At 48.0% G+C, this 27,330-nt stretch overlaps 1 protein-coding gene across 5 annotated transcripts in view; it reads left to right on the top strand.

The window, feature by feature from the left end:
* The window catches only part of DCBLD1 (discoidin, CUB and LCCL domain containing 1), a 134,100-nt gene that overhangs the window by 15,554 nt on the left and 91,216 nt on the right, over window positions 1–27,330 (top strand). For all 5 annotated transcript variants that reach the window (XM_033935364.1, XM_033935365.1, XM_033935363.1 and 2 more), the window contains exon 2: window positions 11,146–11,364. In XM_033935364.1, coding sequence (XP_033791255.1) covers window positions 11,146–11,364 — 219 coding nt within the window. The remainder of the gene's footprint in view (window positions 1–11,145; window positions 11,365–27,330) is intronic.

The raw sequence follows: 27,330 nt of genomic DNA, 5'->3' as shown, positions 1-27,330 counted from the left end.
GGCTTTGGAGTGTCTTCTCTCTGCTGCGGTCCCGCCCCTCCTCTGACGTCAGGAAGCTGAAGTTAGGAAGATTGATTCCGGGAGGCCAGGGGGAACACGCAAGCCTTCTGGATGAGGGGTATAGTCCTTCGGGGAGGGGTGCGGCCTTCCGTGGGGGGGGGGGGGGTGCAGACTTCAGGGAAGGTGGGTACAGGCCTTCAGAGGAGATAGGCTGTCAGGCCTTCGGGGGAGATGCAGCCCTTCAAAGGGGGGGGACAGGCCTTCAGGGGGAACAGGCAAGCAGGCCTTCGGGGGGAGATGCAGGCCTTCAAAGGGGGGGGACAGGCAGGCAGGCCTTCGGGGGGATACACCGATGCAGGCCTTCAAAGGGGGGGACAGGCAGGCAGGTCTTCGGGGGGGATGTAGGCCTTCGAGGGGGGTGCAGGCCTTCAAGGGGGGGACATACCAGGGGAAGGGGCCCTGGTGTAGAAGTACACGGAGGGAGGGAAGTCGGGGTTCAAAGAGACGTGCATATGCCGGACTTTGGGGGGGGAAGAAATAATGGGTCTGAAAATAGAGGAGAGGAAGAGAGATGATGGACAATGGGATTTAGGGAGGGAAGGAACAGAAAGGGAGAGAAGTTGGACACAAGGGATGGTGTGGAGGGTGGGGGGATAGAGATACTGGATAGTAAGGTAGTTGGGAAAAGAAGGGGAGAGATGGTGGACCCTGGGGTGGTGGGGAAGGAGAGAGAGATGCTGGATGAAAGGGTAGTTAAGAAAAAGTGGATCTGTGGATGGAGATGAAAAAAAAGAAAGATGCCAGACCTCCGGGGGGGGGGGGGAGGGAAGGGAAACGGAAGGGGGGGACAGAGATGGCAGAGATGGATGGTTAGAACGGAGAAAGAAGGAGACCCTGGCAAGCAAGTTATCAGAAAGCAACCAGAGCCTGGGACCAACAAGATTTGAATGACCAGACAACAAAAGGTAGAAAAACTAATTCTATTTTCCCTTTTGTGATTACAATATGCCAGATTTGAAACGTGTATCCTGCCTGAGCTGGTCTTAGACCGCAAACGTGAGCTAGGATTTAAGAGAGAGGAAAAGTCTTTTTTGTTTGTTTATTTTGTTTACACCACAGCGCCAGTGTGGTTAGGAGAAGGCAAAGGGGGTGAAGAGGCTATAAAATAAACCCACCAGGATGTTTGAAAAAAACACCCAATTGGGCAGGAAAATCTAATTGAATCGAAAAACCAATTCAATAGGCTGAATCGAATTGAAATTTTTTTCCTGAATCGGGCAGCACTAGTGAAAAAGAGGGGCAGCTTTAAACCCCCCCCAAAAAAAAAAAAAAACATAACATAATATTATAAGAATGAAGTTCAAATGAGGGGCATAAATGAGGGGCATCTTAACGACTTTGACTTAGTTTCCACTGCCAAATCATTTAATCTGAAAGCGTGCTAGGGTTGCTGCATGAAGAGCCAAGCTGACAGGGTTTCCCTAGCTGTCTCTACCCCAGCCAGCATGTAAGAAAGGAAACTAACAATTATCCAAAGCTCTAAAATCTGAGTTAATGGCTAGATCCATAACTTCTAAGCTTAACACTCTCCGAGATAAGCAGACACTGATAAAGCCAGACTGCACGCTGCGTTACTCACAATCTGGTTCTGCCTGTTGGATAAGTTAAGAAGTATTCTCCTAGGAGCTATGAAATATGCATGATCCATGCAACTGTCCTATAATTATGTGGAATGAAGAACTTTGCTAATCAGGGGTTAGCACTCTGCACCTCTTGCAAGGGCATGTTGCAAAATGTTCACTAAAATGCCATGGCTTAGAACAGTGTTTCTCAACCTTTTCAAGCCAAGTAACCCCTAAGCCAAATAGTGCATCTCAAACTGTGTGCCTACTGAGAGTCTAAGTATGCTGCGGTACACTGAGGAGGAAGAGAGGCGCCTGCCAACTTACTTCCCTATGCGAAACAGCGCCAGCGCTGCCCGATTCAACGAAGGCCTGCATGTTTCCCCCTTTCTCTAGCATTCTTCGGCTTCCCCCCTGGCCTTTCCTTTAAAGCTAATTACAGCAGCCTGCAGAGGATCGCCGGTAGGTAAAATGATTTTATTTTCAATATACAGTAGTGATTGAAATATCAGTTTTGAGAATTTATATCTGCTGCTGTATATTGTGTGTATATGAAAAATGAACGGAAAAAAAATTGCATTACAATTAGTAAAGGGGATGGGATCTGGGGCAGAGCTTGGGTGAGCCTAGGGAGGTCTGTGGTTGGGGTACTCAGTTGATACTTGATAGACTTAGGGAGTACTTAGCTTGAAGTAGTTGAGAAACACTGCTGTGGGCAATCAGCTGGTGCCAGTGCCGCTCCTTCTCTTCGGCCCTATTCCCTGCTGGCACCCCCTGCATACGCAGACGTCGATGTGATGGTGTTAATGCATATGTGTGATGTCACAGCGATGTTCACTCGCATCTGGGTGCCTCAAGCTGTGGCTACTACCTTTAGTGTTCCCTGGCTCGAAAGTTTGAGAGATACTGGCCTAACAAATACCAACCAAGTACCCCCGCCCAAGCTCTGCCCCTGACCTGATGTAATGCAATTTCCATCCATTTTTCATATACACACAATATAATCTTATTAATACATAATGGTAACCACAAAATTAAAAACACAAAGCATACTGTACGCAGAGAAAATGTTAATTATCATTTATATTTGGGGGTTTTCAAAGAGGTCAAGGCATATGACTTTAAAATATGCAATGTCATCTCAGTAACAACTATAGAAAAATAGACAAATATAGTGCAAAATATAGACAGCAGATATTCTCAAAACTGACACATTTTGATCACTAAATTGAAAATAAAATCATTTTTCCTACGTTTTGTCTGGTGATTTCATCTCTGGTTGCACTTCTGACCGACTGTGCATCCAATATTTTTCTGCCTCCTGCATGCTTCTCTCCTCCAGACCTCATTCCATTCCCAAACCAACATCTCTCTCTGTCCCTCCATAAGTCCAACTTTTTCTTCCTTTCTCCCTGCCTCCCTGCCCCACCCCCAAAGCCGACCCTCTCCATTCCCACCCCCACCCCCATGCTGTCACCACAACAGCCACCCCATCATGATCCATTCCCACCCGCTGCCGCAGCAACAGCCACCCAACACGCTCCATTCCCACCCCCTGCCGCAACAGGAGTGGGCCAGGCACGTGCAGCAACTGCAAGTGGCTAGCCAGCCCACAAGCTCCCCTCACCCCCCGATATCAATTTTGACATCGGAGAGAAGGTTCCGGCCTAGGATTGGCTGGGCCTGGAACATTCTCCTGCCGTCTATCAGAATTGACATTGGGGGAAGGCTTGCTGGCTGGCTGTGTGCAGTCGCACGCTCCTGGCCCGTTCCTGTTGCAGCTGTGGCAGGGGGGTTGGAGGTGGGAATCGAGCATGCTGGGTTGCTTTTCTGGTGGTGGCAGGGGGTGGGAATGGAGCGTGTCAGGTGGCCCCCACTGCCCTAGCCTCTCTTATCTCCTTCCACCCATGGGAGATCAAGGCAGCAAATGAGAAAGTGAATGACTGTGCATTGGTTCACATCATCTTCTGCCATATTAGTCCTAGCTATTCACTTGATCCACGGGGGTTGTACGAAGACCTACGTGGTTCAAATCAACAGTCGGTCCTAGGATAGAAGCAGCATCATGGCATTTTCACTAACTCCTCTTGCTGCTGCAGTCAGGAAAAAAATAAAAAAATAGATATTGAAGTTGGTATTGTGGTGGGGGGCAGCAGCATACTAAGGAGGGTATTGTGCCATAGAGAGGTTGAACAGCAGGAGGGTATGCCATAAGTAGAGATAACAGCAGAAGCGAGCTGGGGAAGGGTGCCATTTTGGGGATAGGGATCGCTGGAGCAAGCGGCAGAGAGGGTGGTGGCTGCTGGAACCAATTGGTAGGGGTTGCTGGAGAAATCTGGGGGTTTGTGTGATTAAGGGTAGGGGTTGATAGCTAAATGGAGTGTGCCATGGCAGTAAGGGGTGGCTTGAGCTAGGTGGGAACTGTGCAACAGGATGAGAGCTTCTGAAGAAAGTTAAATATGTGATTGGGGGAAGAAGGAAAGGTTTGGATTTGGGTATGAGCAGAGGAGAAGAAAAAGGTGCAAATTGTGCAGGGGAGAAAAGGGAAAGGGATTAGGACTTGTATACCATCTTTTTGTAGTTATACAACCATGCTCAAAACGGTTTACATATAGACAAGTGCAGGCAGTTACCGAGTTAGATGCCCGACTTAAGTACGACTCTTACTTAAGAACGCGGTTGCAGCTTCATTTAATTTCACTGAGCAGTATTTCCAGTGGCTTGGACTCCTACACTTCTGCAGCAGATTCAGGAATGATGCATGGCTACATTAAGAACAGTGTGTGGTTGGGCATGCTGTACCTTAGAGGGAACACTGGTTAGGGACAGTTGGCCCTTTTGTCAGCTGGGAGCAGAGGTAAGCAGCAAGAATCTTAAAATCTAAAGTTCTGAGTTACATACAAATCTGACAAGAACAGATTTAAAAATGTAACTCGTTCTTAATCCGGGGACTGCCTGTACTTACCATATATAATCGAATATATGTCATGACCAAGGAGAAAAAAAAATGGTTGACCTCGAATATGTCGGGCAACTTAATATTCAAGTGCCCTGCCAGGCTCTGCATCCAGCCCCCTTTCCTCCATCCCCTGCCAAGCTCTCCACCCTGTCCCCCTCCCTGCCCTGCCCATCTTACTTCCTCTGCCGCTGGAATACCTGGTGGTCCAGAGGTGTAGCAGGCGCCATTCAGAAAGCCGCTTAGCAACGACCAGCAGTGCCAAAGCGTGCTCCAGCTTGGTACCGTTCAGCAGCAGCCGGAACTCGTGGCAGCGACAGACCAGGTTAGCAGTGCCCGCTACACCTTTGGACCACCAGGGATTCCAGCAGCAGAGGAGGTAAGATGAACAGAGGAAGGAGGGGGAACAACGTGCAGAGCCTGGTGGTCCGGTGAAGGCCTGCAAATAAGTCTGGGAGGGGGGCAGGTATTTTGTACCTGGGGCAATGGATTAAGTGACTTGCCCAGGGTCAAAAGGAGCCTTGGGATTTGATCCCACAACCTCTGGGTATGGAGGCAGCAGCTCTACCACTAGGCCACTTGGAGAGGTGGGGTATATCCTTGGGAGTGGGAATCTCATTTGCAGGAGATTCCCAAGAGATATACAACAAGCATCAATGCTCAATAAAGTATTCAATTAAATTATGAGAGAAAGTCAGTAGTGGGAACTAACCTTTCCAAGGTAAAATATTCTGGTGGTACCACACATTTAGCATTGTACATCGAAATGTATGCGGGTCCACCACTACATCATTTTCTCTATTTTAAAATATTTTTATTTTAAATTTTGTATAAATCTTGGGAAATCTCTCATTTATGTATACATAGATTGATTTTTTGCACTCCTCACTTGTTCACCAGTGTAGTTTCAGGGAGAAATCACTGAGCTGTCTTTTTTTTTTTTTTTTAGAAAGTACGGTATGGCTTCAAACTACTTTTGTAATTTAATTGCACACTGTTTTGAGCATTAATGTTTTTTATATATCTCTTGAAGAATCTTTTGCAAATAAGGTTGTTTGGTGGTTTTCCATGAAATTAAGGCATTTACAGGATTTGAAAAGTATTTTGGCTGTAATGGAGGACTTCAGTGGCCACGCGTTGGAGACCACTGCGCTACAGGATATCTGTTCCTGACGTTCTTTTCCTTAAGGCTTTAAGATGAAACCAATATTGGGGTTGTGTATTTCTTGAATTGAAAAGCAATCATCATTTTTGAAGTATGCAAATATAGAGAGGTTTGGATCTGGGCATCGGCATGTTCTGCACTGGCCATTAACAGCTAAGCTCAAACCTTTGCATTGCTTAACACGTACGAGCCATGTGAACCCACAGTAACTATGGATTAGGACTGCAGTAGTTTCTGCATCTGCCCCTATGTTTGTACTAGAGGCAGTGGAGGGTTAGGGGCCTAATTTGGGATGTGCTAGAGCGTTTCATGATTGTTTTGCCCTCTGCGCCCGTCAAGTTCATGATTTTTTGTTTTTATTTTAAATTTTGTGTGTGGAGGAGCATTTTGTATGGAGAAATGGGTGTGTTTGCAATAATCAGCTAGCATGCTGACATTACCGCCGTGCTAATTGGTTGGTGCCTCCTAAACAAGAAGTGGTAAGGTCCCGATTTCTGCATAGCGCTGACAAGTGTGAAGCTTTGCATGATTCTCTAAAAGTTAGGTGCACTGTATTTATGCCAGGGTTTTCTTCGCCTAAATGGGGTACCTACTTGAAAACATGCCTATGACCTGCCCGCTTTTAGGTAAGCGCTTTGGACTAGAGAATGACACGGTGACAAATTCATCACCGTTCCCGTCCCCGCGGATAACCGCGGGAAACCATCTTCATGTCATTCTTTAAGGAGAGAGGGAAGAATCAGAGTATGAATGGCCACAACCACTGACCCACAAGCTTTGCTTTGAAGAATGCTGGTGTAGAAGGACTGAGGTTGAAATAGACACTAGAAAATGACATGGGATTATTTCCCGCGGTTATCCGCAGGGACGGGAACGGTGATGAATTTTGTCACTGTGTCATTCTCTACTTTGGACTAGGCACCTACGTTTTACAGAATTGTGTTTTTCGAGTTAGACACCCAACTTTCAATCAAGTGCAAAGTATTGGTGTCGATTAAGCCTGTGACCAATTATTAGGTGCCTATGTAGGCACCGAACTTTAGGCAGACTATATAGAATTTGCCAGAAAGCGCTCCCATAAGAACATAAGCAGTGCCTCTGCTGGGTCAGAGGTCCATCGTGCCCAGCAGTCCACTCACGCGGCAGCCCATCAGGTCCAGGACCTGTATAGTAATCCTCTATCTATATCCTTCTATATCCTTTTCCCTCAGGAAGTTATCTAATCCCTTCTTGAACCCCAATACCGTACACTGTCCTATTACACCCTCTGGAAGCGCATTCCATTTGTCCACCACCCGTTGGGTGAAGAAGAACTTCCTAGCATTGGTTCTGAATCTGTCCCCTCTTAATTTTTCCGAATGCCCTCTTGTTCTTGTATTTATCGAAAGTTTTAAGAATCTGTTCCTCTCCACTTTCTCTATACCCTTCATGATCTTGTAAGTCTCTATCATGTCCCCTCTTAAGTCTCCTCTTTTCTAGGGAAAAGAGCCCTAGTTTCTCTAATCTTTCAGCAAATGAAAGGTTTTCTATACCTTTTTTTATTTTCAACTTAAATTTCAAGTATTACACTTGTACAGAAAGCAAGAATAGAATAGATATCAAATACAATACTAATATAATTCCTAAGTTAACAAATATACTATTTATGCTCAAGTCCACAAATTAAGATCCAAGAATTAAAGAAAATTGGCGAAATTATAAGAAAAAACAAACTGAGAGCTATAGCAATGAGAAGGGGTCACAATATCCAAATTATAGGGCTCAAAGATTATTAACAATCAGATGAGACATAGCCACGAAATTTGTCAGTTGTGATGGTTCAAAAAACACATATTTAAGAGTACGGTAATACACAATACATTTACACGGGTGTCTCAAATAAAAAGTTGCCCCCAAAGATAAAACCCCAGGTTTCAAAAGAAGAAATTCACGGCGGCGCCTTTGCGTCTCCCGTGCCAAATCTGGGAACATTTGTATTTTATAACCCAAAAAGATTTTTAGTCTATTTTTAAAATAAAGTTTTAACAACCATGTTTTATCAATTGGCAAAGCTAAAGTAATGATCATAGTGGCTGATGATGCTAAATCTTTCTCAGATGTTTCTAAAATCTGTGAAATGTTTAAGAGTTCTTGATCTGAAGATTTTACTTTTTGTTGTTGATTTTGTTCTTTATCAGGCAAATAATAAACCCGTGAAAATGGTGGTAATGAATCTTCGGGTATTTCTAAATTTTCCACTAGATATCTCTTAAGCATATCTCTAGGTGTTACTAACTCGAGTCTTGGAAAGTTAATTAACCTTAAATTATTGCTACGTGAGTTGTTCTCAAGCATTTCAATCTTCTTCCTTAGGTTAATATTGTCTTTAACTAAAGTCTCTTGAATTTGTTTCGATGATACAATTTCTTTTTCTATTTTTTGAATGGATGAGTTAGAAATATTCGTTTCTTCTCTTAAATTCTTCAGTTCTTTATCATGTTCCTTAATTTTCCCTTCAATTTGTTGAAATGTAGGAGTAATATTTTTAACAAAACCAGCCATTAAGTCCCAAATAGAGTCTAAAGTCACTTCTGCAGGTTTAATCAGTACAATTGGAGTTTGTGTAAATGTAAAGTGCTCACCGTCCTGAAGTCCTTCGGGGGGTGTCTTCTGCCCTTCCCCCTCATGTTGAGATGGTGTTCCCCCAGATATCTCCATGGGGGCCCTGGAAAGGTGGGCCCCAACCTCCAAACTCTCCAGTGAATCCTTCCTTGCCTCTGGAGAAGAGAAAACCACTGAATCTGGGGTTTCCCTGCCCCTGGGAGAGCTGGTTGTCTGGGGCTGCGGGGGCGGTGCCCTAACGTCGGAGCTCAGTGTAGTATCGGGCCCAGGAGTATCCACAACGGGTTCGCCTCCCTGTGTCCTCTGCAGGCCGCCATCCGACATCGCTGTGACCTCCTGCATGCGCCGCAAAAGTTCCTGTATATTCCCGAGACCCGGGGCTCCAGGACGCCGCGAGGCAGAAGCGGCACTCCGGCCCTGTCTCTTCGGCATTGCGGTAAGTGAATACCGCTAGAAATATTCCAACGAATGCGATTCTGGGACACGCAGCTTAGCGCGTCCTGCTCTCAGATCGCCATCTTGGATCTTAAATAGCATGTCTTACCGGTTTTCTATACCTTTTATCAAACGTGTCGCTCTTTTCTGAACCCTCCCGTGGTAATGTTTTTTTTAAATGACTGCATGTGAATGCTAACATTGGTTGTCATCACTATAGGTATATTAAGCATGTTAACTATATGTATTAATGAGAGGGGACATGATCGAAACATTCAAGATATTGAAGGGAATTGACTTAGTAAAGAAAGAGAGAGATTGTTCATCCTCTCCAAGGTAAAGAGAACGAGAGGGCACTCGCTAAAGTTAGAAGGAAAAAGATTCCGTACAAATGTAAGAAAGTTCTTCTTCACCCAGAGAGTGGTAGAAATCGGGGAACACTCTTCCGGAGGTTGTTATAGGGGAAAGCACCCTTCAGGGATTCAAGAAAAGGTTGGATAAGTTTCTTCTGGAACAGACCATATGCAGGTAAGGGCCGCCGTGTGAGCAGAGTGCTGGGCACGATGGACCACTGGCCTGACCCAGCTGCGGCAAATCTTATGTTCTTATACCAGATTAATGATTGTAGTTTTGCATAGCTCTGAGGATTACTGCTCATGAGTCTAGTCTCCTTGGTGTAGAGCAGTGGTCTCAAACTCAAACCCTTTGCAGGGCCGCATTTTGGATTTGTGGGTACTTGGAGGGCCTCAGAAAAAATAGTTAATGTCTTATTAAAGAAATGGCAATTTTGCATGAGGTAAAACTCTTTATAGTTTATAAATCTTTCCTTTTGGCTAAGTCTTAATAATAATATTGTAATTTATAGCTAAAGAGACATATGATCAAGAAACTGTTTTATTTTACTTTTGTGATTATGATAAACATACCGAGGGCCTCAAAATAGTACCTGGCGGGCCGCATGTGGCCCCCGGGCCGCGAGTTTGAGACCACTGGTGTAGAGCAAGGCTGACCCACACAGCGTTATTACAACTGTTTGGCTCAGTGGATACAGAAGAACTTTGAAAGATTTTCTTCAATGATAATGATCTGAATTAAGAAGGTCTGAAGAATAATTAGCTGGAATTTTATATGTTTATTTGTATTTTGGTATTTTAAGCTTAGTGGACTTTGGCTCAACATTTGTATAGGGTGGTTTTCTTGGAGCAATGGTATGTTTAAAAATGTTTTGTTTGTATTTAATATATGTAACTTTGATTATAGTAAAAGTTTATTGAGTTGTATAACAAAAGCTGTTTCATTATTGTAACATTAACGCATGGCCATATATCGACAAATAGATACAAGCCTTTTTTTGACTGCCACACTAAAAATGGGCTTGGCTTGTGGGAAATTCCTGTATAAGGACATGTCAACCCATTTCTTAGTGCATCTTAGTAAAATGGCTCATAAATGGCTTGTCCAAAGTCACAGAGAGTATTGGTGACATTTGAAAGCTGGTCTCTGTGGTTCTCACTAGAGAATGACACGGGGACAAATTTTTCCCCATCCCTGCAGGAACTAATTTTGCCGTTCCCGTGAGTTCTTTTCCTGTACCTGCCCCATTCCTTTAAGTTCTGTCCTCAAACCTTTTAAAATCATAAGTGTTCGAGGCTTGTGCGGTTAAGGCAGAGCTTACAGGAATGGGGCAGTGACAGGGACAGTGACAAAACTCACGGGATCAGGACAGGAAAATTGAGTTCTTGCGGGGCCGAGGACAAATTTGTCCCCGTGTTATTCTCTAGTTCTCAGCCCTCTTCTCTAACCAGTGTTCTTACTCAGCCTGTAGCATTCCATTGCTTAACCCTTTCAGGACCATAAGGATCGTAGGCCAATTTTTGTGGTTTTGACGACATTTTTATGGTAAAAAGGGCTTGCAGATGCCAAAAAATTGATTTTTTTTGTGAAATATCATTATTTTTATTTAAAAAAATCACACTTCTGGCTTATGGACAGTGTGGCAAGTGAATCTTCTCGTCAATCTAGCAACGACACTAATGAATGAATGTCGGAACCAGTTTGTTTACATAAAGGCAGTATCATATGGAATCCGTACATATCAAATTTAGAACTGTAGACTATCCCAATCAAAATTTATAGGATTTTAAAGTTATGGGACAAATATGTCCCTTGGTCCTGAAAGGGTTAACTAGCATAAGCTGTATATTGATTACTATGTGTTTAGGATGCTTTTCACTGTGGAGTCTGCAGTCTTACAGTTGGTTGTGACCCCTGCAAAATTGTTGCAAGACAGTTGGATGGTTTGCTGGCTAGTTAAAGTTGGCCACTTCTGATTTAGACGGTTTTGTCATCTTTCTCTCTTCTGCCAGGTGATGGATGTGGGCACATGGTGGTGCATCAGGAGAGTGGCACACTGACCTCCATGAACTATCCCAATACCTACCCCAACTATACTTTCTGTGAAAGGAGAATTCAAGTACCTGAGGGTAAAAAGCTGCTCATAAAATTTGGTGATGTGGACATTGAAACTCAAGACTGTGAATCCTCTTACCTTAAGATCTTCAGTGACTCTTCCAAATTGGAATATGGTATGTATGTTTGTAAAATTAAGACTTGTTTGATTTAGAGTTTTAACATGGATGTACATTTTGTGGTGGGGACGTGTCTGCTTTTCTAACAGAACTGAATTCATTTTGTTGTGCATTGTCATCTGAGGGATCTGGTTTTGATTTCCAAGCTCAGGAACATAAGAATAGCCATACTGGGTCAGACCAATGGTTCATCTAGCTTAGTATCCCAACTTCATAGTGACGAATTCAGATCACAAGTACCTGGCAAAAACCCAAATAGTAGCAACATTCCATGCTACCAATACAGGACAAGCCGTGGCTTCCTCCATGTCTGTCTCAATAGCAAACTATGGACTTTTCCTCCAGGAACTTGTCCAAGCATTTTTTTTTTAAACCAGCTACATTAACTGCTTATACCACATCCCCTGGCAACGTGTTCCAGAGAATAACTATTCTGAGTGAAAATTTTTTTTCTCCTATTGTTTTTAAAAGTATTTCCCTGTAACTTTGGGTGTCTCCTAGTTTTTGTAATTTTGATGGAGTAAAAATCGATCCATTACCCATTCTACACCACTCAGAATTTTGTAGGTTTCAATCATATCTCCCCTCAGCTTTCTCTTTCTTTCCAAACTGAAGAGCCCTATCCTCTTTAGTCTTTCCTCATACGAGAGGAGTTTCATCCCCTTTATCATCTTGGTTGCTTTTCTTTGAACCTTTCCTAATTCTTTCTTGACATGGCAGAATTGAATACAGTACTCAAGGTAAGATCGAACCATTCTTAGTCTTATCCTTTTTCTAATAATTTCTAGCATCTTATTTGGTTTTTTTGGCTGCCACAGTACATTGGACGGAAGGTTTCAGCATATTGCCCAGATCCTTTTCTTGGGTGCTAACCCCTAAGGTGAACCTAGCATTCTTCTCAATAGAAACATAGAAAAATGACGGCAGAAAAGGGCTATAGCCCACCAAAAACCCAGCCCCCTGACTTTACTCCCCTAGAGATCCCAAATGAATATCCCATTTTCTCTTAAAATCTGATACGCTGCTGGCCTCAATCACCTACAGTGGGAGTTTGTTCCAATGATCCACCACTCTTTCGGTGAAGAAGTATTTATCCCAGGACAAGCAGGCATGATATTCTCACATGTGGGTGACGTCATCTACGGAGCCCCGGCGCGGACAGCTTTTCAAGCAAACTTGATTGAAGTTTCAAGTTTGCACACTGCACCACGCATGTGCATGCCTTCTCGCCCACTAGAGGGCGCATCCCACCTCGTGGTCCTCAGTTCAATTTTTTCCGCGGAGCAAGAAAGCCCTGTGGATCTGAGCTCCAGTGTTTTTGCCTTCTAGCTGCCGCGTTTAGTTTGTTTTCCCATCGAATTAGTTCGCGGTGCTGTTTTTCTTTTCGGTTCTTTTCAAAAAAAAAAAAAAAAAAAGTATTTCGTTTTTCGTCTGGCTCCGGGGGCTCCCGGAAGCCGTGGCCGCGGGACGTCGGTACGTTCCCGGCCCTCTTCTTTTTCTTCGTTGATGTCCCGTCCTGTTACGGGATTCAAAAAGTGCAGCCGGTGTGAGAGGTTGCTTTCCATCACTGACCCTCACCGGTGGTGCATTGTCTGTCTTGGGCCCGAACATCCGACAGAGTCGTGTGATCGCTGTGCTACCTTCCAAAACAGGGCCCTCCGTCGCCGCAAGGCCAGAATGGCGGAATTGTTCGCCGTCGACGCGCCGCCTAAGGCCTCGACGTCGGCCTCGGCTTCGGCCCCGGCCTTGACCTCGGCCTCGGCGTCCTCGGGGGCCTCGGCCTCGCCTCGGCCATCCTCCTCGAAGGCGTCGTCCGTGAAGCAAGCTTCGGGTAAGTCCTCTGTTCCATCCCCTTCAGCAAAGAAGCCATCCTCGAGTCAGGCCAAGGCGGGTGGGTCGACCCCGGCCCCGCATCGGACCTCGACTCCGCACACCCCGAGGGAATACTCGAGACCGAGGTCGCCCTCCAGGGAGTGTGCCCCGGACTCGGAACTCCCCACCTTCGTGGGGATTCCGGCCTTCCAGGATCTCCTCCGAGCTCTGATCTCATCGGAGCTGTCGGGAGCCCTGGAAGTGTTGCAACGTGTTGCGGTTCCGGCGGCCTCGACCTCGGCCGGGGCGCCTTCGGTCTCGGGAGCCTCGGCCTCGGCGACCTCGGTCTCGGGTACTGTGGCCCCGTTCACCTCGGTCTCGGCCCCGCCCCGGACCTCGACCTCGGGGGAACCCCCTGAGCGGAGTGTAAGGCCCAAAGAAAAGTTGCGCAGAGTGCGCCGTCTTTCCTCCTCTTCCTCCGGGTCTTCCAGGCACGCCTCGCCCTCGACGCGACCTCGGACGGGGCGTCGATCGAGGAAGTCTAAGCGGCCCCGAGGCTCGCCTCGGCGCGACCGTTCCTCGTCGTTCGGGGGCGAGGCGCTGCAGGTGTCGGAGTTGCGCCTCGACAACCCGAGGCTCCTCCGCTCACCTCGTGGGAAGTCTTCCCGGGCCGCCTCGCCGAGGAAACGGGAGAGTGTCCCACGAACCCCGGGGTCCTCACCCAAGGGTTCTGCGAGGAGGACAACTTCCCCTTCCCCCTCGAGGGCCCTCGAGAGGGGATCCTGGGACTCGGGATCTGTTAGGGATCCTCATTATTCCCATGAGGCCTCCCCCCTCTCCTCGGTGGGGCGGTCGAGAACCCCGTCTCCCCAGGCTAGGCCGTCCTCGTTTTCATCCTTCGTTCAGGACATGGCCCAAGCCCTGGGGATTGACCTGATGGTAAGTTCTCGGTATTCCAAAGAATTTTTGGAGGAACAGGACCTCCCCACTCCTCCTAGAGAGGTGCCTAGACTCCCTCTCAACAGTGTCCTTTTGCAGACCTGGCTGAAGAACTTGTCAAACCCTCTTACAGTCACGTCTGTACCTTCAAAAATGGAATCGAAGTATAGGACGATTCCTCCTAAAGGGTTCGATAAGGCGCAGCTCTCACACCAGTCTCTTCTGGTGGAGTCTGCTCTAAAAAAATCACAGCCCTCACGGGTTTCTGCGGCGGTTCCACCAGGCAGGGAGGGGCGGACCCTGGACAAGTTTGGCCGTCGCCTCTATTCAAATTCCCTGATGGCCACCAGGGTTCTAAATTACGCCTTCACCTTTTCCTCCTATTTGCGTGGTATGGTGAAGGACCTCCCTCAATATCGAAACTCGTTACCGGACTCCCAAAGAGCAGGATTCGATAAGTTTATGTCCAACCTGTCCCAATTGCGGTTGTACCTATTCCATGCAGTGTACGACGCCTTTGAGCTGGTTTCGAGGGTGTCGGCCCTCGCAGTGGCCATGCGCCGCTTGGCCTGGCTTCGCACCCTCGACATGGACCCAAACCTGCAGGAACGCCTTGCAGACTTGCCTTGTGTGGGGTCCGAGTTATTTGACGAGTCATTGGATGCGGCGACCAAGCGCTTGTCGGAGCAGGAGCGCTCTCTAGCATCCCTGGTCCGCCCCAAACCTAGGCCCCCGCCGCAGAAACCCTTTCGGCCTCCGCCGCGCCGATACCCTCAGAAGTCGACCCCGGCTTTCTCGAGACCGCCTCCGAGACGTCCGTCTCAGCGAGGCAGAGGGGGACAAACCCAAGCCCCGGCGCAGGGCCCTTCTAAGCCCGCGCCTTCCTTTTGACGGGCTGAGCGGACGGGGCGGGTTCCCCTCCGCACTTTCACAGGAACCCCTTCCTATCGGGGGCCGTCTTCGGTCCTTCCTGGAGGCATGGACCGGGATTACCTCAGACGCTTGGGTGCTCCGGATCGTCTCCGAGGGCTACTCGCTCAACTTTGTGTCCTCGCCGCCGGACAGTCCCCCAAGTTTAGTCCCCTGCAATCGTTCGCAGCTACCGACCCTTATAACCGAAGCAAAAGCCCTCTTGAAGCTTCGGGCGGTCGAGCCGGTCCCCAAGGACCAGTGGGGTACGGGGTTTTACTCCCGCTACTTTTTAGTTCCAAAAAAGACCGGGGACCTGCGCCCCATACTGGACCTCAGGAAGCTCAACAAATTCCTGGCCCGGGAGAAGTTTCGAATGCTATCTCTCCCGGTTTTGTATCCTCTCTTGGAGGAAGGGGACTGGATGTGCTCCCTCGACCTGAAGGAAGCATACACCCATGTTCCGGTGCACCCCGCCTGCCGAAGATTCTTATGATTCCAGGTGGGGGACCTCCACCTCCAGTACAGGGTACTGCCCTTCGGCCTGGCCGCGTCCCCACGAGTATTCACGAAGTGCATGGTGGTGGTTGCGGCAGCCCTGAGTTCACGTGGACTCCATGTGTTCCCTTACCTGGACGATTGGCTCATCAAAGCCCCGACCAGGGAGGGGGTTATCTCAGCGACCCGACAGTCTATTGCCTTCCTGCAAACTCTCGGGTTCGAGATAAACTTTCCAAAGTCTCAGTTGAGGCCGTCTCAGTCTCTTCAATTCATAGGTGCGGTGCTGGACACGGTGCGCCTGCGCTCCTACCTGCCGACCCAGCGGTTGGAAGCCTTGGTACGGATGAGCCGCCAGGTCTCCCAACTATCGAGGGTGTCGGCCAAGCACATGATGATGCTGCTGGGCCATATGGCCTCGACGGTACATGTCACGCCGTTTGCGAGGCTACATCTGAGGATCCCTCAGTGGACCCTCGCGTCCCAGTGGCGTCAGGAGTGCGACCCGGTGTCTCGCCTCATTTCGGTGACTCCGCTTTTGCGGAAATCGCTGCGTTGGTGGACAGACTCTTCAAATCTGTCCATGGGGCTACTGTTCCGCACTCCGCCTTTCCGCAAGGTCCTGACCACGGACTCCTCGGAGTACGCGTGGGGAGCCCATCTCGACGGTCTTCGCACGCAGGGCCTGTGGTCGGCAGAAGACCGTCGCTGTCATATCAACGTGCTGGAGCTGCGGGCCATCTTCCTAGCACTTCGAACCTTCGTTCACATATTGCAGGACCAGGTAGTCCTCGTCCGCACGGACAACCAGGTGGCAATGTACTATGTGAACAAGCAGGGGGGAACGGGGTCTTGGCCCCTCTGTTCCGAGGCTCTCCGCCTGTGGGAGTGGGCGGCCTCCCGGAACATCTTCCTCCGGGCGGTCTACATCCAAGGAGAACGGAATTGCCTGGCGGACAAACTCAGTCGACTTCTGCAACCGCACGAGTGGAGCCTACACTCAGCAGTTCTGCGCGAGGTTTTCGCTCGCTGGGGAACGCCACAGGTGGATCTGTTTGCCTCTCCGGAGACACACAAACTACCACTATATTGTTCTCGGATGTACTCGCGGGACCGTCTAGAAGCGGATGCCTTCCTACTAGACTGGGAAGGGAGGTTCCTGTATGCATTCCCTCCGTTTCCTCTGATCATGCGAACGTTGGTACACCTAAAATCGTCCACGGCCACGATGATTCTCATAGCACCTCGGTGGCCGCGTCAGCACTGGTTCTCCCTGCTGCTCCAGCTCAGTGCCAGGGAGCCTCTTCCCCTGCCTGTATCTCCTTCTCTGCTGTCTCAGAGTCAAGGATCCATGTTACATCCCAATCTGCAGTCATTGCACCTGACAGCTTGGTTTCTTGTTCCCTGACTCCTCCGGACCTGTCTCAATCGGTGAGGGAGGTGTTGGAAGCCTCCCGCAAGATCTCGACGAGGCTCTGCTATGCGCAGAAATGGACCAGGTTTTCCACCTGGTGTTCGTCTTTTCACCTGGATCCGGTATCAGTCCCGGTATCCTCGGTTTTGGACTATTTATTCCATTTGTCGCGCTCTGGCTTGAAAACCACTTCGGTGCGGGTTCATCTCAGTGCGATTTCTGCTTTCCACCAACCTCTGGATGGACGCCCTCTGTCACTCCATCCCTTGGTGACACGCTTCATGAAAGGGTTACTCAGGGTTTGTCCCCCTCTTAAGCCTCCGTCGGTCGTGTGGAATTTGAATGTGGTCCTGGCTCAACTGATGAAACCCCCCTTTGAGCCACTCAACAAGTCCCTCTTGAAATTTCTGACTTGGAAGGTGGTGTTTCTGATCGCCCTCACCTCCGCCAGGCGGATTGGGGAGTTGCAAGCCTTGGTTGCGGACCCTCCTTTCACTGTCTTTCATCACGACAAGGTGGTTCTCCGCACCCATCCTAAGTTTTTACCTAAAGTTGTCTCTGACTTCCACCTCAATCAGTCCATTGTCCTTCCTGTGTTCTTCCCGAAGCCCCACTCCCATCCTGGCGAGACGGCGCTTCACACGCTTGACTGTAAGAGGGCGTTGGCATATTATCTTCAACGCACCAGGTCTCATCGGAAGGTTCCTCAATTGTTCTTGTCCTTCGATCCCAATCGATTAGGGCATCCAGTTTCCAAGCGCACTCTGTCTAACTGGTTGGCCGCTTGCATTTCCTTTTGCTACGCTCAGGCTGGCCTTCCTCCCCCGGGTCGAGTCACGGGGCACAAGGTCCGAGCAATGGCAGCTTCGATAGCCTTTCTCCGATCCACTCCGATGGAGGACATATGTAAGGCTGCCACTTGGTCTTCGGTTCATACATTCACCTCTCATTACTGTCTGGACACTCTATCCAGGAGTGACGGCCGGTTTGGCCAGTCAGTTTTGCAAAATCTGTTTTCCTAAATTGCCATCCTCCCGCCTGCCCTACTTTGGTTAGCTTGGAGGTCACCCACATGTGAGAATATCATGCCTGCTTGTCCTGGGATAAAGCACAGTTACTTACCGTAACAGGTGTTATCCAGGGACAGCAGGCATATATTCTCACAACCCGCCCGCCTCCCCGGGGATGGCTTCCTTGCTAGTTATGGAACTGAGGACCACGAGGTGGGATGCGCCCTCTAGTGGGCGAGAAGGCATGCACATGCGTGGTGCAGTGTGCAAACTTGAAACTTCAATCAAGTTTGCTTGAAAAGCTGTCCGCGCCGGGGCTCCGTAGATGACGTCACCCACATGTGAGAATATATGCCTGCTGTCCCTGGATAACACCTGTTACGGTAAGTAACTGTGCTTTTCTGTAGTCGCTATGAAATTTCCCTCCCCTAATTTTCAGCGGATGCCCTCTGGTGGTCGAGGGTCCTATGAGACAGAAGATACCATCTTCCGACTCGGTACGGCCCGTGATGTACTTAAATGTTTCAATCATGTCTCCCCTCTCTCTTCGTTCCTCAAGTGAGTACAGATGAAATTTATTCAGCCTTTCTTCATACATGAGATCCTTGAGCCCCAAGACCATCCTGGTGGCCATTTGCTGAACCGACTCAATTCTCAGCACATCCTTCCGGTAGTGTGGTCTCCAGAATTGAACACAATACTCCAAATGAGGTCTCATCATGGATCTGTACAGCGGCATTATGACCTCGGGTCTCCTGCAGACAAAACCTCTACGGATACAACCCATCATTTGCCTTGCCCTGGAGGAAGCATTCTCCATTTGATTGGCAGCCTTCATGTCATCACTAATGAACACCCCTAGATCACGTTCCGTTGTGGTCCTGGCCAAGGTCTCACCATTTAATATGTACGTTTTGCACGGGTTCTTCTTACCGAGGTGCATTACCTTACACTTTTTAGCATTGAAGCTTAGCTGCCAAGTTGATGACCACCTTTCCAGCAGTAGTAGGTCCTGCTTCATATGATCAGGCAAAATGCTTTTACCTACTATGTTGCAAAGTTTGGCGTCGTCTGCGAACAGTGAAACTTTTCCTCTAAGTCCTTGGGTCATATCACTTATGAATAAGTAATAGAATCGGGCCTAAGACCGAGCCCTGTGGCACTCCACTGGTCACGTCTGATGTTTTGGATGGGGTACCGTTTACCACCACTCTCTGTAGTCTACTGCTCAGCCAATCCCCAACCCGTGTAGTTAGTGTCCCCTAATCCAATCGATTTCAGCTTGTTCAATAACCTGCGGTGTGGGACGCTATCAAAAGCTTTGCTGAAGTCCAAATATACTACATCCAGTGACTCTCCGGCATCCAGATGTCTAGTAGCCCAGTTAAAAAAGTCAATTAGGTTAGATTGGCAGGATCTGCCCTTGGTGAATCCGTGTTGGTGGGGATCACGTAGGTTTTCCTCGTCCAGGATTGTGTCAAGTTTCTGTTTGTTTGTTTTTTTTTCAATGAAAAGCTTTTATTGTAATACACTCCAAACAGTACAATTGCACAGGAAATGCAAGAACACAGATACATAGAGCAAGATACCTCGCTCCAACATAATAACAGAGACATGTACAATTCCTACAGACTAATAAGAGCAATCAAAAATACCCACCAAAACACAACCCACACCCCCCCACCCACCCCCCTAGGGACATAACACAATACCTACAGCTCTCGATAAGGTTGAGAAACAGTCAATTCCAAACAGAAACCAAAACGTGAAAAGGAATATGGTTATGAGATCCCCCCAAGTATCGCCCATCCATTCCTACTCCAAAACCAACTCAAAGCCCCTGGCCACCCCTGCCACAAACCCCCCCAGAAGCCCAAAAACTACGCCAAATATGGGCATAGCCATGTAGTTTACCATGTCGCAAAGCCGTTAAATGATAAAGGTTCTGCCAATTAAGCAAGCGTTGCTCCACCAGGGCCCACGAGGGAGGGAGCGCTTGATTCCACAATGAGGCAATGGCTAATCTAGCAGCAGTGAATGCCAACTTACAAAATAAAGAGTCACCCCAAGCCAGGTCCAATTGATGCCAAAACAACAAGGCGTGTCGCCAATCAGCCGGTATCTGGACATCCAGGATCCGGGACACCCGAACAAAAACCTCAGTCCAGAATCCACACACCTGCCCACACTGCCACCACATATGAAAGTAGGTACCCACTTCCCCACAGCCCCTCCAACACAGAACACTCGCACCTCCCTGCCAACGAGCCACAACCTGCGGGGTATAGTACCAACGAAAGAGGACCCTGTAACCATTCTCGATCAGCAAAGCAGCTATACCCACCGAGGAAATCTCTGACCATATGGCACCCCAAGTGTCCCAGGAAATAGCCGAACCACAATCGCCCTCCCAGGCCCTCATGTAAGGAAGGGGAGCCCCCCGACAATTAAGACACCTATATAGCGCAGAGAGAGCTCCCTTCCGAAGCACTGGACCCAATAACAGCTCAAAGGGCGTCTTACCACCCCTCAAGTCCCCCAGAAGACCCGAGGTCCTGATATAATGGAGAACCTGTAGGTAGGGGAACAAATCCCATATCCCAAACCCAAACTTGCCCCTGAGTTCAGTAAAGGGTCTAACACCTCCCAGGACCGGATCCCACAACTGTCCCACACAAACTAAGCCCCGAGACTCCCAGTCTGCAAACACTCCCCCATCCCTTCCCGGTGGAAAGTCAGGATTGTGTCTCAATGGGGTTTACCAGGAATTCCGCCTACTCCCCAATAAACAAGCTCGGGTCTGATTCCATACCCTCAAAGAAGTCACTACCGAGGATACCCCCCCCCCCCCCCACCAGTCGTGCCCTACCAGGTACCCACGGCCGATGTAACAAAGGCACCCCATCACTTAAACTTTGCTCAATTTCCACCCACGGTTTCGGCGTCTGCGTCTGCCATTCTAAAAGGGCGCGCAGCTGAGCAGCCTGATATTTCACCACATCAGGGACCCCCAACCCCCCATCCCCTCTCCCCATAAATAAAACCTTCCTACTCACCCTTGGCTGCCGACCAGCCCAAATAAAATTAAAGATATGCCTTTGAACCCCCTCTAACGTTCTTCTACCCACCCATAGGGGCAATACTTGGAATAAGAACAACAGACGAGGCAGAATCATCATCTTCACAATGGCCACCCGGCCCAACCAAGAAAAATACAGATCTTTCCAATTAAGCAAATCCTGGTGAATACGACGAAAGAGCGGAGGAAAATTAAGGTCATATAAGTCCACTCCCGGCGGTCCAAAATAAACCCCGAGATATCGCAAAGAGCGTTGAACCCACCGAAACGGATACCGGTCTCGGAGATAGGATACCCGGTCAGCAGGCAAGTTAATATTGAGGAGCTCCGATTTACCAACATTGACCCGAAATCCCGATACCTCACTATAAATATCCAACTCCCGCAATATAGCCGGCAAAGAAGTTGCAGGGTCTTCCACCGTAAACAAAATGTCATCCGCAAACAAAGCCAACTTAAAATCCCCTCCCGGCACCGTGACCCCCTTAATATCCTGATTCATCCGCACTCGCTGCGCCAGGGGTTCCACCGTCAAAGCGAAAAGGAGCGGAGAGAGAGGACACCCCTGACGTGTTCCCCTTGCCAGAGAGAAAGTCTCCGAATAACCCCCATTCACCTTGATGCAACTCAGAGGTCCACTATATAGGACCCGAATCCAATCCCGTATTCGTGGACCCAAACCCACAGACTCCAGGACCTGAAATAAAAAAGGCCAAGATACCCTGTCAAACGCCTTCTCAGCATCGATAGACAAAAACACCGTTTCCCGCGCCCCCCCCCCCCCCTGGCCCGGTCATACAAGTTATAGACCCGACGAGTATTGTCACCCACCTGTCTGCCTACCACAAAACCCGACTGATCTGGATGGATCAGCCGGGGGATCCAGCTCATCAATCGGTCCGCCAAAATTCGCGTGAAGATCTTAGTATCGACCCCCAACAAGGATATCGGCCTGTAGGAAGCACATTGAAGTGGATCCTTCCCCTCCTTAGCCAACACTGTCACACCCACCAAGCGCATGAAGTAGGGGAGGGCACTATTCCCTTGCAAGGAGTTAAGAAAACGCAACAGAGGAGGCAGCAGCAGATCTTGAAAACGCTTGTAGTATCGAACGGTAAAACCATCCAACCCAGGCGACTTACCGAGCTTCATAGAACGCAGCTCTCTACGAGCCTCAATCAACGTGAGAGGGCGGTCCAACCGCGCCACATCAGCCTGTGCAATCTGGGGCAACTCAGCTGAAGTTAAATAAGCGTCCCGGTCCCGTGAGGGCCCTGGAGCTTCCGGAGTATAGAGTTGGGAATAATATTCCACAAAACGGGCATGGATAGCATCCTCAGTCTGTAACAATTCCCCAGAGGCCGCCCGGAGCGAAAAGATCTGGTTGCGCGTCTGTCGCACCTTAAGACGATGTGCAACCAGCCGACTAGCTTTATTAGAAAACTCAAAATATCTCTGTTGGAGGAGCTGTAAGTTATGGTGCAATCTGTCCAAGTTTAAAGCCTGGAGATCCTGACGGGCCTGAAACAAGCGCTCCCGCAGTTCCACATCCCAAGGAGAACGCTTATGCAAACTCTCCAACCCACCAATCACATTCAACAGGCCCGCCGCATCCTCCCGCCGTTTACGCTGCCGGGCCGACGACAGGGCTATTAATCTGCCCCTAAGGGTAGCCTTTAGCCCTTCCCAAACCGCTTCTAACGAAGCTCCACACTCCACATTTACATCTAGATATTCTTGTATCCACCCTTCAATCTGTGGTCCCACCACTGGGTCATCTAGAAGACTATCATTAAAACGCCAAAATTTCCGTCCCGAACCTCCTCCCACCCCCTGGAGTCGCAACCACACCGGGGCATGGTCCGACCACGTGAGGGACTCAATCCCCGCGGACTCCACCCTCCAGAGTAGTCCCCGCTCCACAAAAACATTATCAATTCTAGAATATGAGGAATGTATTCCTGAAAAGTAAGTATAGTCCTTAACCGTAGGATGTAGCCACCTCCAGCAATCCACCACATTCAGAGTAGCCAATGCCTCACGCAACAGTTTACGATCCCTTCTCCCGTAATGATCCGCCCTCCCTGAGTTATCCAAATGAGGTGTCACTGTAAGATTGAAATCCCCACCAAAAACCAGGGCCCCACCCCTTAAACCTGAGGATCCGAGGGACCAACTCACGAAAGAAGGTCCCCTGACCCTCATTAGGGGCATAAACATTTACCAGGGAGTACCCCCTCAAGACCCCCTCAATCATAGCCTCCAACATAATGTATCTGCCCTGAGGATCCCTCACCACCCTACGTACCTCACAACGGATCCCCTTACGAATAAGAATTCCCACCCCACCCCTCTTAGAAGTGCCCACCCGGGAAGCCCAAAAGGCCTGCGGGAACCTGTGATCCCCCACCAAGGCTTCATGTGACTGTAATAAATGTGTTTCCTGGACAAAGCAGACATCAGCCCTCAAACGGAGCAATTCCCTATAGAAAGCCCTTCTTTTGTTGGGGGAATTGAGACCCCTAATATTATAAGAGACCAATTTAAATGCCCCCATATTCCAAATAGAACAATGACAATGCAGACCCAACCCCAGCACACATGTCCCCACATCCCCCCCTCCCCCACAGTGAGAGTCCTCAGATCTCCCACCAACATACAGAGAAGTGAACCATCCCCATGGCCCCTTACACATATCCCACAATCAAACGTCAACTATCAAAAACGGTGTGCACAAGAATCCCTCATACCCAACCCTCCAATCCCCCAAGCTTCCCTACCATAATGCACACTCTCCCCTCCCCCATACTACAATACCCCTCATAGAACACAAACCCAAAACCTTCAACCTCCCCCTCCCGCCTCATCCCAAACCAGGTAATGTGTAACCCCCACAAAATACTCTCCCAAGGGGCAAGACCCAACAGTCCATTCCCCAGGAGGGGAGTCCAAAGATCCCCCGCCGAGACATAAAAATAACAGTAGAAATAGGAAAAGAACAAGTACAGTCAGTCAGCTCTTCAAGTTTCTGTTTGATCAGTTTTTCCATGAGCTTGCTCACTATAGATGTGAGATTCACTGGTCTGTAGTTTGCTGTCTCTGTCCTGCATCCCTTTTTGTGGAGTGGGATAACGTTAGCAGTTTTCCAGTCCAAGTGGACTCTTCCTGTGCGTAGGGAAAGATTGAAAAGCACAGATAATGGTTCCGCCAGGACTTCACTCAACTCTCTGAGCACCCTGGGATGCAGGTTGTCCGGTCCCATGGCTTTGTTTACATTGAGTCTGGATAGTTTGTAGTAGACACTTTGCATTTGCCAACATTAAATTTCATCTACCATTTGGATGCCCAGTCTTCCAATTTCCTAAGGTCTGCCTGCAGTTTTTTTTAGTTCACATGCTTTTTAACAACTTAAAATTTGCAGATGACACTAAACTATTCAGTCTCCTCGCTTGTCATTCTAATTTCCAAATCATTTATAAATATGTTAAACAGCACAGTTATTACAGTACTGACACGTGTGGCACTTTACTATTTACTCACATCGCTTAGTAAATTTAATAAGCGATTTATCAAACAAAAATAAAAAGTTGAAACTCCATGAGAAAAATGGCCATTTAACCCTACCCTCTGTCTTCTGTCCAATTAATCAATTATTAATCCACAACTGAGCATTGCCTCATATCCCATGACTCTAATTTTCTCAGGAACCTCTCATGAGGATCTTTGTCAAAAGCTTTCTGCAAATCTAGATAAACTACATCAACCAGTTCACCATTATCCACATGTTTATCCACACTAGAGAATGACACGGTGGCTGTTACCCACAGCTAGCCCGCCAAAACAGTGGGGGAAAAAACTGTGTTCACCGTGACTACAGGGACAAGGCTATTCACCACCCCATGGAGTGGTGAATGGCCTTATCTCCGTAGTTAAGGGAGGAATGCGCGCGGTCACCTATCGTGCTCCCTCCCTCCTTACCGATCGCTGCTGCTGCCACCCAATCCAAATATCTCCCTACTCCCTTCCTGCCCCTTACCTTCGTAGCCGGCGATTTCTAAATTGCTTTCTTACGAGCAGCCGGAGCGTTGAAGCTGCGTGTGGCTGCCATAAAGGTCATGTATTTGCTATAAAGTTTTATTTGGGTTAGCTCCATTTTATCTTGTTGCTCATTTTAGATTTTTTAAATGTAAAAACAATATATGTAGAACCGGTTGGTTTTATTTTCCTTCAGCAAAAGTGTGCCGTTTAAAGAAATTTTTAGATAGGACACTGGCTTTTCAAGCAGGAGTAATGAATTCATGCTTGAATGCTCTTATTACTCCAGCCCTCACCTACCATCAATTTTGGAAAGATTTTAAAACTTATCTATTTAAACAATACAATATTTAATAGATTTTAAAATTATTATGATAGGCAGATTTTTATTATTTTTATGGAGCAAGGTTTAAAGTTGCTTATCTATTTTAGTGTAAATAATCTGTATTATGCATGTTTTATTTTCAATAAGTTAGGGTTGTTCTTTGTTAGTCAGTATCTTATTGAATTGTGTTATTTCCTTTTATAAGACATTGTTATTTGGATCTGTATTTTAATTACTTGATGTAATTACTATTGTGTAAACCGCCAAGAACTGATGGTTTGGCGGTAAATAAAAATAAACTATTATTATTGTTTATCTGGTGGTCATCAATACCTTCAATTGAGTTAAGAAAGAGTACTTGGTAGGTATAGTGGCAGACACTGTTGAACGAAATCTCCCTAAAATATTCCTTCATAATTCAGATGAATATAGTGTATGTACGGTTGTTTGTTTGTTTTTTAAGTGCTTTATCTAGGAATGTAAGATGCTGTTGAAAACTTTAACTGCAGAATGGGTTGACTGTCTGGTTAAAAGGAGTAGGCTTAGTGGTTGACCAGGTTTAGTGCTGAAACTGGCCTGTACTATAATCTGGATTCGGCAGTGTTTCACTCAAATATGGAAGCCCCCTTCGGGCCACCCACAAACTGTCCAAACCCACTTGTAGACTTTCTCCAGGCTTACTGTATATACTCTAATATAAACCGGGATTTTGGGGTCAAAATATTGGCCCAAAAATGGGGGGTCCTGGTTTATATTCAGGCCAGTGCCCCCCTCCCAGACTTATTGTAGGCTGCCGCCAGGCTCTGCACCCTGTCCCCCTCCCTGCCCTGTCTTTTGTACCTTCTCTGCCGATCCCTGGTGGTCCAGAGGTGCAGTGGAAAGCTTGCTCCTGTCTGTGCTTCTGCCCTACTGCTATCCTTGTCGGTCAGTGGCTGCCGTAAGTTCTGGTTTCTTCAACCGCTGAGCGGCACCGAGTGGAATCTTGCTTTGGCACTGAGCAGCTTCCTGACTGGCTTCTGCGAATTCTCACAAGAATTTGCGGGAACCAATCAGGAAGCTGCTCAATGTCAAGCAGCAGCACCAAAGCGTGCTCCTGCTCTGTGCTGCTCAGTGGCTGAAGAAACCAGAACTCGCTGCAGCCACCAACCAACTGGGTTAGCAGCGAGGCAGGAACGCAAAAAACTCGCTCCTGCCCGCTGCACCTCTGGACCACCAGGGATCAGCAGAGGAGATACTACGGGCAGGGAGGGGAGACAGGGTGCACAACCTGGGAGGGAGGGGAGCTGGGTGCAGAGTCTGGCCGAGGATGGGAGGGAGGGAGGGGGCTGGGGGCAAGGCACTTGGATATTAAGCCACCCGGCTGCAGATGTAAAATAAAGCAGAGATGGGCAGAGTTTAGAAGATAATACAAATATGGGAGAAAAGTATAGAAAATTGAATAAATAAGGAGTGATTGGGCTATTTTTATGCATCTAGGTACAAATGTCCAGGGAAATGGTGTCATAGTAAAGATTCAGAAGCTGTTCTTAGAGTTTGGGGTGGGTGGGTGTAATATAGAATGTCTACCATAGTGCAGTAGAAAGCAACCATGAAAAAAATGTTCAAGAAGACAATGTGAGACTGGTGAGTAGAGTGTGACACGGGGACAAATTTGTCACCTTCCCGTCCCCGTGAGTTTTGTCTCTGTCCTTGCTGCATTCCTGTAAGCTCTGCCTTAATTGCACAAGCCAATGAAAGACTGGTGAGTAGAGGGTGACGCGGGGTCAAATTTGTCACCTTCCCGTCCCCGTGAGTTTTGTCCCTGTCCCTGCTGCATTCCTGTAAGCTCTGCCTTAACTGCACAAGCCTTACACACTTATGATTTTAGAGTGTTTGAGGCTTGTGCAAATGAGGACAGAGCTTGCAGGAATGGGGCAGGGATAGGAAAAGAACTCGATGAGAA

This window comes from Geotrypetes seraphini, chromosome 3, assembly GCF_902459505.1.
Source record: "Geotrypetes seraphini chromosome 3, aGeoSer1.1, whole genome shotgun sequence".
Taxonomy (NCBI): domain Eukaryota; kingdom Metazoa; phylum Chordata; class Amphibia; order Gymnophiona; family Dermophiidae; genus Geotrypetes; species Geotrypetes seraphini.
The sequence above is the reverse complement of the archived record's forward strand: the minus strand, read 5'-3'. Positions and strand labels throughout refer to the sequence as shown.